General features: G+C 38.5%; 1 protein-coding gene across 2 annotated transcripts in view; it reads left to right on the top strand.

Annotated features, from left to right (window-relative positions):
* TOPBP1 (DNA topoisomerase II binding protein 1) overlaps window positions 1-14,618 on the top strand; it is a 50,479-nt gene that overhangs the window by 16,821 nt on the left and 19,040 nt on the right. For both annotated transcript variants that reach the window (XM_036759681.1, XM_036759683.1), the window contains exons 11-16: window positions 1,337-1,653; window positions 2,449-2,624; window positions 4,950-5,161; window positions 7,021-7,304; window positions 10,178-10,351; window positions 10,451-10,560. In XM_036759681.1, coding sequence (XP_036615576.1) covers window positions 1,337-1,653; window positions 2,449-2,624; window positions 4,950-5,161; window positions 7,021-7,304; window positions 10,178-10,351; window positions 10,451-10,560 — 1,273 coding nt within the window. The remainder of the gene's footprint in view (window positions 1-1,336; window positions 1,654-2,448; window positions 2,625-4,949; window positions 5,162-7,020; window positions 7,305-10,177; window positions 10,352-10,450; window positions 10,561-14,618) is intronic.

Genomic DNA, 14,618 nt, shown 5'->3' with positions numbered 1-14,618 from the left:
CTGGGCAGGTTTGGCTGTAAAGGAGATATATGAACATATGTCTCCTTCCTCTTTCTTTTCAGGAGGGGGTGTTCATGTGTGTGGAATAGGACTTTTAACTTTTAAGAGACTTTCTGGGTTTCTTTACTAGTTTTAGAGACTTATTTCATTCTCTTTCTTTATTATAAGGCATTGCCCTCTGAAAAGGGCTTGAGGGAAGAATGTGGGAAATGTACATGCTACGAAAACAAAAATATTACTAACTTTAAAAGGTATCAGCATACAACTTCAGCTTTCTATCAATGTTGTCCATCCTTTTCTAATTACGAATTTTTTAATGCCTCCCTCATCCTCTACAGCAGGCTTCCTTGATAATAATAGTCTACATTTATAACCATTGCCCTTTTAAGTTACTACTTAACTTTCAGAGATTTTGATCCTTGCAAGATTTGCATCCTCATAGGCATCATTGGGAGAATATTAGTGTTAAAAAGCTTGGGAAACACATTGGAATTGTTGAAAGTACTCAGCAGTTTACGATATGCTAATTAATCTGACTTCTTACTCTTTTTTTATCTTAGAACCAACTTACTATTCATCTGCAGTTCCTGACCAGTATATACACATATATATAGTGTAGACATATTAAGAGACTAACATCTAACTGTATGCCATAGTCTGGGCAATAGATATTTCTCATCTATTGTTTCCTGTGTAGATTTTTAATATCTTTTGAAAGTTCATGTATCTTTCTGAGAAGTTCCTCAGGAATGAGTGTGATCTAGTAAAAGGAATGTACAGAATTTCGAGTCAAGGGGCCTGAGTTCAAGTCTCCCAGCATTGCTTCTTTCTGTTAGTGTGATTTTAAGCAAGTCGTTTAAGTTCTGGGCCTCACTTCCCTTTATAAATGAGGCATCCAGTTTTAGGAGTTCTGATTCCATCCTAATCTTAACATTTTCTATGGGAGGGAGGTAGGTCAGAGCATAATACTATAATCTCTGATTTTCCCACCCAGTTGTTCTTTAGGATATCTTGAAAATCAGTCCCTCAGTTTTTTCTAAATCGTATCACTTCCATTATGGATTTCTTGACGTGGGCCTGATCTTCATCTTTCTGGCCATTTCTTCTGAGAAAGGGCAGGGCCGGGTGGGTGCACATTGAGGATCGAGATGTCCAAAAATTATTTTCTTTTTCTCTTTGGTGCTGTCACTTCTTAGTTGAATATTACTGGCCTTCAGAGTACGTGAGTGCCTGAAAAAAAAAAGTTATGTGACTCGTGGTCTTAACTCCGGCAACAAATTATAGTTCTAATCTGTATTTGCTCCCATTGAGAAAATTTTTTCCTATCTCTTTTCAGATGAAGGTGAGAAGTCAGAAACTGGGATCTTTAATGATTCCACCCATTCTACTATACAAGGAGATAACCAGTCTTTCCTCAGCCACAATTCACTGCCTGAGACTTCTACAAATATTGAAGGTTTGTTTAGCCGGAAGAAGTTCCTTGTTGTGGGTTTTAGTGAAGAAGATGAATCTTTCATTGTCGACGTTATTAAAGAAAATGCTGGAAAAATTCTGCCCCTCCAAAGCAGAACTATTGCTGACTATGCTGTGGTTCCTTTACTGGGGTGTGAAGTGGAGTCAACTGTAGGAGAAGTTGTTACAAATACATGGCTGGTAAGAGGAAACTAGCAGTTGAAACATCAGCAAGTAACATTGTTAGAAATAGACAGTGATCAGAATTTGTGATTGAAGGATAGCTGTGAACACGTTGGTTGTCGATTGTTGTTGCATATACAGTTCTGGTGTAATAAAAGATTTTATGCTGACCACTCTTGGGTAAAAATTCAGAAACAAAGCCAAATGTTGTAACTTAAGAAGTCATTGGTTTAAAAAGTGACCATTCTATGGGGGAAAGGGAGGTGCAGAGAGATGTAATTGTAAAACATGGTTTAGTGACCTAACATGAGGGCCAGTCTGATGGATACAAATATTCTCATCTAATGAACTAGCTTTAATAAATCTTTGTTCTGCATGCTGGAGGGAATTTTTTTATGAGCTCTGTTATTTCATTGCTTTAGTGAGCTGCTGATGAGGAAACTCCCTTTATTGAGGCCTAAGATTCTGAGAAGTTAAGTGATTGGCCCAGGGTTACCCAGACAGTAGGTATCAGAGGCAGGACTTGAATGCAGGTCTTTCTGACTCCAAGGCCCGCCCTCTATCTACTATTCTTGTTTACTTCTTAATTGAAAGTTTTTCCTATATTTATTTTCAGTAAAGGGGTGTGTGTGTGTGTATGTTTGTGTGCATATGCATGTGTGAATACATTTAGATTAAAATTATGTTGAGAATAAATAAAATCAAATTTTGCACTGATATAATTAATGGTTCCCATTTAGACAAGAGTTTTTATAACTGAACTTACATTACACCGTGATGCCTTATTCCTGTTTTTGTTTTCTCTCTTGTAAGATTACTTGTGTTGAACAACAAAATCTTTTTGACCCGGAATCAAATCCACTCTTCACACCAGTACCAGTATTGAAAGGAAATAGTACTCTTTTAGAAAATTGTGTTCTTTCATTCAGTCAATTTGTTGGAGCAGAGAAGGATTCCTTGGTATATATAGCAAGCCTGCTTGGAGCAAGGTAGGCCTTCTCATTATCATTTAACCTTGTTGTGTACTCTAAAACATGGAAAATAGAATGTGTCTTTGTCCCTGTGTACATTATATGTGTGTAAAGTAATGGTGCAAAAGGAGTACTATTTGAATGAGCCATACATACTATAGTGTGAATCACTGAAAGTGACCTATGCCTCTGCTCCATTCCAGGCCACCTCTCCCATGTTTTATATTATTTCCACCTGAATGAATGTTTTGTTGGCACCTCAAATTTGACGTGTCCAAAACTGAATGGAAATTGGGGTTAACCACCCTTAAACCTGCCCCACCGCTAAAACTCTCCTGTTTCTGTTGGTGGCTCCATGATTTTCCCAGGCACCAAGATTTGAAACTCCAAAGGCATCTCCTCTCTTAGCTCTCCATATCATCTACTAAACTTACCAAGTCTTCTTTACAGCAGCTTTTGCATCCCTTCCGTTCATATTCCTTTCTCCTCAGAAAAGTTGTCATTTACCCTGCTCTTCCACACTCTCTCCTCACCTTTGGAATCCTACCCAGGACGAGTGCTATCCTGATTGGTGTGAAAGAGAGCAAACCCACCTAACTCACTCTCTCTAGCTACTGCCAGCTAACATAGGGGCTCTCCTCTGCTAGTGCTAGTAATTCTAGAAGGGCCTGGACAGCAGAGATTGGCTCCATTCACCATTCTTGTGATTCCCTAGAGCAAAACTTTGTCTCCCCTATTAGAATGGAAGTTTCTTGAGGGCAGGAACTATCTCACACTTGTATTTATATCCTCAGCTCCTAGCATAGTGCTTTTTGCTCATTCCTTTTCTCCAGTCATACTGCCACTACCATAATTTAGGCCTTGGTTACCTGAACCATTGTAACAGCCCTCAGTTGGCCTCCCAGCCTGCAGGCTCTTCCCTTTCCAATCCATCCTTCACTCAGCTGCAAGAATAATCTTTCTGAAGCACAGGTCTGATCATGTCACTCACTCACTGGCTCAGAAACCTTTGGTGACTCCCAGCTCTATGTAGTATAAAATACAAGATCATAGCCAGCATTTAAGGTGCTTCCTGTTTAGCTTCCAAATTTCCTTTTGTAGCCTTAGTTCCTAACATTCCTTTTTATACATTCTTCTTTTCTCCCAAGCTCCCATTCTGCTACAGTGCATTCCAGCCCAGGTGATCCCTGCGCCTTGAATACAGTCCTTACCTCCATCCTTGAAGATTTTTCTTCAGTATTCAGCTCCCCTCTTCTTCTCTAGGTATCCTTCCCTGGTTTCTCCCACCCACTCTTCATCCTATCATGCATTGTCTAGATCTCTCCTTTGCCTCTCTTGTCTGTTCTTACTGTGTTTTTTACTTAACTGGGTCCTGGCCCTGTCTGCCCCTCTCTACCCTTTCCCCAGTAAAATGTCAACATCTTCTTGGGAAGATTTATGGGAAGTGATACAGACTTTTACATTTCTTTCTCTAGACCACATTGCCTCTCAGTAAGCTGCTACATATCTATCAGGCTAATTTGGAAAATTACTTCAGAATATACTTTTCTCAGCCCCTAATGGGAATTTGAGAAGAAAATGTAGCTTTTTAGGTACTGTTCACATTTTCTCAGGCAGATAATCTGAACACTTCTGCCCAGTGTTCAGTTTCCTATTTCAGATAGGCACAAAGCAATTTGGGTGTGGTTGTATTGTATATTCTGTTGTCTATAAGCTTCCAAACTCTCTGCAGGTTTAGGTGTCCTCCCTAACACCTAGCAGAAAGGCATCCTGCTGTTTTTGGTTTTGGTATCCCAACCCATTCCATTCCTTGAGGGATGGAACAGAACAAGTTTGGTACACTCTTACTACCTTATTTCCCTTCTACCCAGCTCTGTCATTTTCTCAGTAGTTAAGTCCCTAACATCTGTCTTCCTCAGTTTTCTCCCCTGTTAAAAGGTGATATATCTTTCCTACCCAACATCACTGCTTCGTTGTCATGATCAAATGAGATTTGTATGTGAAAGCTCTTGGGAGAGTTGAGAATAGCTTTATGGATAGGAAATATAATTGTTACCTGCTCTCTGTTCTGCTTGCCTTTCACGTGCCTTTGGCTAGAAGAGTGAAGGTAAGTAGGTAAGTAATTGCATAGACTAAAAAATTTATTACTTTTGGGAATATTTGCATTTTGAATTTTTTTTTTAAATAAGTGATTATCTCTGGTAGTTTTGTAGCATTCTGGGTTTTTTAGTCAGCGGAACTTAGCTATATCTTGTCCAGCCTCCTAGATTGTTTGCTTCCAGCCCAGATAAATTACTGTATTAGCCAAGTCAGCTCATTAAATGTCTGCATTAACAATTTCAGAGTTCAAGAATTCTTTGTGCGCAAGGACAGTCAGAAGAATGATATGCTTGCCAGTACCCATCTTATAGTGAAACAGCCAGATGGCTCTAAATATCAAGCTGCACAGAAGTGGGGATTACCTGCAGTGTCTATGCATTGGATATTGGAGACTGCAAAGTTGGGGAAGAGAGCTGACGAATGCAAGTTCATGGTTGGAAATCTACGCAAACAAGGTTGCCAATTTGACTTTGTTTTGTTATGAATATTTATCACTAGTTGATTCATGGGATCATAGATATACTAGTTCAAACCCTCTTATTTTACCAATGAAACTCACTCAAAGCAGCATTGATTTACCAAATGACTGCGTGCAGGGTAGTCAAAAACAAAAATGAAAACAGCCTCTGTTCCCATAGATCTTATATTCTATTGTTGGAGCACAACAACTTGGTGGGAGGGAGACTGAATTATATCGTGTCTCTGTCCTAGGAAAGAGCTTTGATTTTTGCTTTTGCAGTTTGGGCATTTGTATTTTAAAGTCCAACTAAATCCTCATAGGTTACTCTTTTTTTTTATTGGTTTTGGGGGGGGGGGCATGTTACTCTTTTAAATTGTATTTGAGGTTGGAAATATAGCACAGATAATTTTCATCATCTGTAACCCCCAAGATATACAAAGACTTAAGGATGTTTCCATAATCTCTCAAAAAAAAATTTTAAATAGCTGAATTAGAACAAGAACAAGTGGTAAAAATGGAAGGTCTGGTTTTTATTTAGCATTGCCACCATGAATTTAAAATAGAATGGGAATCCTCTCTATTAGGAGCCCTTTATCTCTTTTAGTGTCATGGATCCCTTTGGTTGTCTGCTGATGTGCATGGCCTATGGACCCATTCTCAGGATGATGTTTTTAAATGCTAAGTAAAAAACATGGGATTACTTGGGAAAACAATTATATTGAAAGAGAAGAAAGTTTATTTTTTTAAGTTCATAGATCCCACATTAAGAACCCTTGCTCTGTAACATCTCTTCATTGGTGTTACTTCAGAACTGTTGAAAAGTCAGAGTTAGAGAAAAGTGCTAGGAACAGCTCTCTGAACGGGGACATTTTCCAAGACAGCTGGGAAATTAAACAAATATGACATGAAAACCTAATAACTTTGATCAAATTATTAAACTTTAATTGTTTCTCCAAAAACATAAGCAACCTATACTTTCATTCTTCGTAGTTTTTAATATGCAGCAACTTCAGTTATATATTTGATTCTGCCAATGACTCACAGACACTTAACACCTACCTTGCCTGCAGGCATAAGATGTCTTGTGATTACCATTCAGTCATAATAATAATGAAAAGAAATTGAGTAAAGGAGAGCACATTATATTGTGGACTTTAGTTTTCTCACAGAAAATGTATAGATTACATTGATTATATTCACTTTAAACTGTATTTTAAAAATACAAATTGCTAAAGAACGTTTTTGAAAGAGCACTCTCCTGGTTTTTTTCTTTTCCTAGAGGTGGATTGAGCCAACAGAATTTCTAAAAGAACTATTTTCAGTGATATAGAAGTGAGCCTGTTCTAGCACACATTCTTTGCTGAAAGCTACCCTGTTATTGTAAGGGTATAATAAAATAAGTGCAACATACCTCCTTCCTTTCCTTGGAATGGTGTCGGTCACTGTGAGTGTGGAATGTTGCATCCATTCTCAGTTCTTGTCACTGAGCTTGACTTTACTGTTATAGGGGGCAGAGGCTGTTATATCCAGAAGTAATGTACATAAAAAGAAAAGATGGGGGCAGCTAGGTGGCACAGTGAGTAGAGCACCGGCCCTGGAGTCTGGAGGACCTGAGTTCAAATTCAGCCTCAGACACTTGACACGTGCTAGCTGTGTGACCTTGGGCAAGTCAGTTAGCTCCAATTGCCCTGCCAAAAACCAAAAAAAAAAAAGATGTCAAGGAAAAAGGAAAATAGATGGACCATACTCAATGTTGAGACCGATGTGTTTGATAGGACTTTAGGTTTTAGACGGGGGGGTTGGGGTTGAGGGCATTATTGGTTCATATTTGTATTATTTCTCTTAATCCTGCAGCAGAAAGTTTTGAAACTCAGATGATAGTAGACAAGACTTACTCAGATACTTCAGAGAATTCTAGCATGGTCCTGGAACCCGAAAGAAGACCAGCTGTTCCACCTTTAGATGTAAACAGGTTCCAGAGTAAAACTTTTCATACTGTGATCTCACGACACACTAGAAAGTCCTCAGCCCCTCCTGTTGAAGTACAACCACTTCAGAAAGAGCCTTCTCTGCATCTTGACACGCCATCTAAATTTCTGTCCAAAGACAAACTCTTCAAACCTTCTTTTGATGTAAAGGTAAGAACTCATTGGCTAATATTGTCAGCCTTGTAGTTTGAATGGTTAGCACCAAATGCTCCAGAAAGAAATGGTCCTAAATATGCCAAAACAGTTAGCTTCTAAGGGGATAGCATTAAGAAGTGCACAAGGAATACTTGTCTTCTTAAAAACAAAATTTTGATGTCAAAAAACTCGAGTCTCCATAGTCCATCAGTATTTATTTTAGAAGTCAACTCACATGTGCTGGAATGATGGCCTAAAGCTTCCAATGGACTATAATACATAAGGCCACAATTTTCAAACCTAACAACCTAGGGCACACAAATGCTTTATCCTGGCGTGTATGTTCAGACAGTTAGGAATTCACCTAACTGCATAGTCAACCCCTGCGCCTAAAACCAAGAAGAGAGAGAGATCCAACCCTTGTTACTGGAATTGCAAATTTGAATTCTAAATGTATTTGCCTAAAGAATCATTATTGCATGTGGTGGTTAGATTCTCTACCACTAATATAGTTCAGAAATAGTAATGTGCTAAACAGACTTTGGGAGGATTGATTTAGGACCCTAGCCACTATTTCTAATCCTGGAATTTGGAGTGTTTTTTCCTGTCAAAATAAGTAATCAAATGTATATGAGCACCTGTGGAGTGTTTCCTAGTTGGAGATGGCCTATATTCCTAACAAGCCTGAAGAATATTTCAGAAATTGTCAAGCGCCTGGCTGAAATTAAGAAACCTTTATCTGAATTCTCCCAATCTGTAGTCCAGGGACGCTAAATAAAAAGGAAATTCATTTCGGTATGACCTGTTGAAAGTGAGCTTGTGCTTGCTCTTTGTGATGACCTCTTGTCTATTTCATATACATTTTGAATGATGTCAGGCGTATTTATCTAGATTTTAAATGTGCCATTTTCTTCCCTTTTGGGTCTTGGAATTCTCCTTTTCTCCAAGACTCATTAGAGATGACCAGCAGGAGTTCTGTGGTCATATCTTCAAATCCTGTCAGTCAGTCAATTAGCACCAATTAGAGCCTCCTCTGTGCTGGTCACTGTGCTGCACAAGAACCACTGTGGACAACAGTGGCTCCTAGAGGGACTTTTTCGTGTGACTGACCTGACATTGGGGAGGGAGGGGCGGGGGGTTGCTCGTATTTTCTTGCCACCTCTTTCAAGGTTTCTCATCAGTGCTTTCTGCACAGTATCTGTTTTGCACAGTAGGAAAATCATTGTCTTAATGAAGAAAATAGGGACAAAACAGGAGTCAGCCTCCTTTCTGTTATTTGTTTTAAACTATGTCTTTTTCCCAGTTTACCCTCCTTGTTCTTCATTTTTTAAGAAGTAAAACCTTTTGAATATCTAGCGTTTTTCATGAGCCTCAGCTCATTTTAGCTACTCTTATGTTAAGTAACATTGAAAAGAGTGCTGGACTTGGGTTCAGGAGGACCTGGGTTTGAATCCCAGCTCTACTTTTACCTATAAGACCACAGACAAGGGACTTAACATTTCTGGGCCTCAGTTTCTTCATCTGTAAAATGGGGATAATAATACTTAGACAACCAGTTCTTTTTTATTATTATTTATTTTTAGTTTTCAACATTCACTTCCGTAATATTTGGAGTTCCAAATTTTCCCCATCTCTCACCTTCCTCCAACCCCAGAATGACATGCATTCTGATTACCCCTTCCTCTAATGCGCCTTCCCTTTTATCTCCCCCACCCCATTATCCCTTTCCCCTTCTATTTTCCCTTAGGGTAAGATAGATTTCTATACCCCATTGCCATATACAACCAATTCTTTTGTAAACCTTCAAGCACAGTCTAAACATGAGTTGTGGTTATTCTTATTGTATTCATCCTTCCATTTTTTAATGTGTATCCTTTCTTAATACATTAAAAAGCAGGCAACTTGATGCATTAGAACACCTAGACCAGCGTTTGAAAATGCTAAAATGTTTCCTTGCTATGAGGCCATGTGTAAGTCCTTTGACTTCTAGTATTGCTCTACTGTAAAGGTGGTTGTGATGAAGATATTGTGAACTGCACTCTTATAGTTCTTTTGGCTAATGGGATTTATATTCATTCACACAGTGAGTAAGTGATGATCATATATTTCCTATTTCAGTTACTTCTTTCTGGGGCCCTAGTGAATAAATATGGCAAACTAGTAAAATTTTTGCAGGCTTGATTTTTTTTTTTTTTTTTGAGTAAGAGGATTTTTAAAAATTTTTTAAGCAGGCTTGGTTTTTCAGATGTCATTCTTTTTTTTAATTAATTTATTTTTAGTGTACAACATTCAGTTCCACAAGCTTTTGAGTGCTAAATTTTCTCCCCCTTCCCAAGATGGCGTGCAATCTGATGTAGGCTCTACATATACATTTATATTAAACATTTTCATGTTAGTCATGTTGTAAAGAATTATAACCAGAGGAATGAACCATGAGAAATAAGAAACAAAACAAAGCAAAAAAAGAGAGTAAATAGTATTCTTTGACTGGCATTCAGACTCCGTAATTCTTTCTCTGCATGTGTATAGCATTTTCCATCATGAACCTTTTGGAGTTGTCTTAGAACCTGGCATTGCTGAGAAGAGCCAAGTCTATCAAAGTTAGTCATCGCTCACTAAGGCTGTAACTATGTACAATATTTTCCTGTTTCTGCTCACCTCACTCAGCATCTGTTTATATACGTTTTTCAGGTTTTTCTGTAGTACGCCCAGCAGACTTGGTTTTTGAACAATCTGCTATAGTACTTCAAACAAGACTGCCCTAAAATCTGAATGTTTCCCACTTTGTCATATATGGAATATGTATTTATTTCAAGCTAAGTAAAAAATTTGGAATGTAAAATCACCAAGTAATGATATAGCTAAAGTAATCTGTTTCCTATCAATAGGATGCACTGGCAGCCTTGGAAACTCCATTAGGTCCCGGTCAACGATGCAGAAGAATGAGTACCCCACTTTCTGAAGTCATTGGCAAGAACTTGAAACTTGCTCTGGCAAATAGCACTCGCCACACGGTAGCTCTTACTGCTAGCCCTGTGCTGAAAGATGCCCAAGCAGAAAAGGTAGAATTGGGTTACTTAACAGTAGAAGGGATGTTACATAATAATGTGATCTGAAACATTACTTATGGTTGATTCTTTGTTTTTTTTTCCTATATGCAGGAGGAAGACCCCAAACCACTTCACAATGTAGTTATATGTGTTAGTAAAAAACTCAGTAAGAAACAGAGTGAACTTAATACTATTGCAGCGTCCCTTGGGGCAGATTACAGGTTCGTGTTTATTTAACAATGCATCCCATGCCCTCCTGTCTTCTCTCGCAGCCTCAGTCACCTCTCCTCATTCTCACATCCTTAACCTCTCCCTATCAACTTCTTCCTTTCCTGCTGTCTTCAGATATGCCCAAGTCTCCTCCACCCTTAGCAGACCTTCACTGGACCACGTTACCTTCCTCAAACTGTCATCCTCCACTTGCTCGCCGCCTTCTCTCAGCTGTAGCCCTTCTTGCTGCGTCTGCTTCGTTTTATGCTGTTGCCCAACATCCTTTGCTGGATGCCCCATGACGTTGCTCTCTTGGAGTTCACCTTTAGTCTCCTCCGCTGATTCATCATCCAGAGCTTGCTCCCTCACTGTAGGTGATCCCCTTTTCCTCTTCTAGACACTCTTCTCATCTCCCTCTGTTCTCTTTCTCAGTACCTCATCAGCTCCCGTAGGTTTAATGGTCATCTCTTTATACATAACTCCGAGTCTTTCCCCTGAGTTTCAGTCTGACATTGCCATTTACCTTTTGGATATGTCATGTTGATGTTCAAGGGACGTCTTTTTAAGACATCCAGAGCTGAACTGATTATTTTTCCCCAATAAGTCTCCCCTTTTCCAAATTTTCCTGTTTCTCTAGAAGCCACCACCATTCTTCCACTCTCCTGGATTAGCAAGACGAGTGTTGTCCAGGAGGATTTCTCATTCTGTCTCACCCTGCTATCAAGTCAGTTGCCAGTTCTTCTTTCTACTTGCTTAGCATCTCATTGGAAGTTTAAGATTTTGGCAGTGACATGCTTCGGACTTTTCATGTCAGTAGTTTTCATTTCAAGGTTTCTTTCAGGAGATTATTGGATTCTTTCTCTTTTTACATTGCCTCCTTGTTTTAATATTTCTGAGCAATTTTCTTTAAAGATTTCTTAAAATATGACATCCTGGTTCTTTTTTTGTCATAGGATTCAGGTAATCCTATGTGTCTTAAGTTCTCCTTGGATCTGTTCTCCAGGTCAGTTGTTTTCGGTGTGAGAGGTCTTATATATCCTTCTGTTTCCTCATTCTTTCGACTTTGGTTTAACAATTCTTGTCTCCTGAAGTCATTCATTTCCATTTGGACTACTCTGATTTTTAGGGAATTTGTCACTAGGATAAGGTTTTTTTCTTTGAGGTTCTGATTACAGGTATTTTTGAGTTACTACCCTCTTCCAGGTTTTAGTCATCTCTGTGATGGGTCAAAAACGTGAATTGGTGTTGCCTTCAACAAAAATAGGAAAGGGGAGATTTAACAGGAAAGATAAAGTGAGGAGAAAAGTTAAAAGTTTTTTTAAGGAATTTTGTAGTAAGAATCACTCTGAATTGTGAATGCACAGGCAGCCTGCAAGAGACTACAAAATTTCCCCTAAATTGCCCCAGTTTTCATACCTTTGATCAAATAACTCTGGCTTCTTTTCTTCACCAAACATTGTTCCCCAGTTGACATATTAGCAACTTAAGTCCTTTTCTTATCCTGAAGACATTCTGTTTTTGAGAACATCCAGAGTTCTTGCAGTTTATCAGCAGCTATGTTTGCAACCCTGTGGGTCAGCACAAATTATTTTCCCTTATGACAGCATTCTGTCACAGTCACACACAAATTTAGTTCTTCATGTGACATTAGATCATTTTTTTCTTTACTCATTTTTGTGCTTATTATGCCTTAAGGTTTGAATTCTAGGTCTCCCCTACTCTGGAGATCAAGTGAAGTTGAGGACTTCTCCTTCCCTTACGGTCTTTAGGCCTTTTTCTTCCCCTCTGCTGTCATTAGGTTTAGTTGAAACTTTTTCCTTTGGATGAGGAGAGAGAGGAAAGAGAAGCTTTTTCTTTAATCTTCAGTCAAAGCCAAGAATGCCCCCTTCTCTGATGGGAAAGGCCTAATGGAGGTCATTTTCTGGAGGAGGAAAGAAATTGAGGTCCTTTTCTTTTGTAGCCTTTCTTTTTTAATTATTAGCCAGAACACAAGCTTGGTTTTTGGGTTGTTTTTTTTTTTCCCTACGCCAAGGTGTGGGGTTTTCCTTAGTGCCTAGGTTTGGGGGGTTTTGTTTGTTTTAATTTTAGCCCTGAAGTCTGTTGGTTTTGGTTTTAAGAATTTCTTCCTGCTGAGACCAGTGAGTAATAGCTTTACTTTTACTTTTTATGTTGAGTCTGAAGCCTTTCACTTTCATCCCTAAAGGGATCTAGGGTCTTATTTCCTGATTATTATCTAAGGGATGAGTTTTTTAGTAACAGTCTTGTTTAATGGTGGGATAGCTGATCTCTACCATTTCTTTCTACTCCACCCTCTTGGTCCCATTTTCCTGAAGTAGCTTTTGTCATACTTGATACCATGTTTTTCCTTAGCCTTAGAAATATCTAAACAGAAATATGGTTAAAGAGCATTCAATGTAAGTTGGTTATGAGTTCCTAAAATAGGCAGTTTACTCATTTAGAAGAATCAGAATTGTTTCTGTATCTATCCCTGTCTCTCCAACATTCTGAAGTAGTTAATGTTTTAGAAGCATAGATTTGAAGAGGCTTTAAGAGATGAGCTACTCGAAACCCTTGCCTTTGAGGCAAGGAAATGTTCAAACCAGTCTGTCAGATCTACAAGTGTTAAGTGTCTGAAATGTGCATGGGGCTTACAAATACAAAGAATAAAACAGATTCTGCTTGCAAGGAGCTTAGATTCTAGGGGAGGAGCTGAGAGCTATGTGTCAAAACATAGGTAGCATAAATATAAAGTTAATAAATACAAATATATACAGAGTAGTTAAATTCAGGGTATTTTGAAATTGAGAGCATTAGTGGTTGGGGAACCAGGAAAGGGCTGCATAAAGAAGATGGTGAGTGAACTGTTTCCAAAAGGAAGAGAAGGACTCTAGGAAGTAGAGGTAAGGAAGGAATGCATTCCAGGCATGTGGGACAGTTTGACCTGTTTGGGAAAGTAATCACTACTTTAAAATAGAAATTCCACAGTCTTTTTATTGCAACGATAGGGTAAGGAATTGAGGTAAATTTTCCAGACAATTATAGAACACAAACTGTTCTTTTGCTTTGCTTACTCATGTGACCAATTTAAATTTGCTTTTTCACCTTAATAGTAAAGACCTAGTCAATATGCAGATAACTCATAATGGAAGTTATAGGGAGAATCCTGTAATTTTTAAACCTAGAGCTAAGGGAAATGGAGGAAATTATCATTAGGCATCCATGAAGAAAAAAATTGTCTTGTTTTGAATTTTAAATGTTCTCCTTGAGCAGAAAATTGGGAGAAAATCTTTATAACTAGTGTCTCTGATAAAGGCCTCATCTCTAAAATATACAGGGAACCGAGCCAAATTTATAAGAATACAAGTCATTCCTCAGTTGAGAAATGGTCAAATGATATGAACAGGCAGTTTTCAGAGGAAGAAATTAAAGATATCTATAGGCATATGAAAAAATGCTCTAAATCACTACTGATGAGAGAAATGCAAATCAAAATAACTCTTAGGTACCATATCTTTCCTGTCAGATTGGCTAAAATGACAAAACAGAAAAATGATAAATGCTGGAGAGGATGTGGGAAAATTGGAACATTGTTACATTGCTGGTGGAGTTGTGAACTGATCCAGCCATTCTGGAGAGCCATTTGGAACTATGCCCAAAGGGCTATAAAAATGTGCATACCCTTTGACCCAGCAATACCATTTCTGGGGTTGTATCCCAAAGAGATCACACAAATGGGAAAAGGACCTATATGTACAAAAATATTTATAGCGGCTCTTTTTGTAGTAGCAAAGAATTGGAAATCAAGGGGATGCCCATCAGTTGGGGAATGGTTAAGCAAATTGTGGTATATGAATGTAATGGAATAGTATTGTGCTATGAGAAATGGGGGTGATATGGGCTTCATAATAACCTGGAAAAACCTACACATTATAATGGTGAGCGAGGGGAGCAGAACCAGGAGAACATCATACACAACCACAGATATATGGATTCTGTGATGACTAACCCTGTTAGACTTAGCTCGTCTCAGCAATACAAGTTGCAAAGACAACTCCAAAGGCATCATGAT

Source organism: Trichosurus vulpecula, chromosome 5 (assembly GCF_011100635.1).
Source record: "Trichosurus vulpecula isolate mTriVul1 chromosome 5, mTriVul1.pri, whole genome shotgun sequence".
Taxonomy (NCBI): Eukaryota; Metazoa; Chordata; class Mammalia; order Diprotodontia; family Phalangeridae; genus Trichosurus; species Trichosurus vulpecula.
The sequence above is the reverse complement of the archived record's forward strand: the minus strand, read 5'-3'. Positions and strand labels throughout refer to the sequence as shown.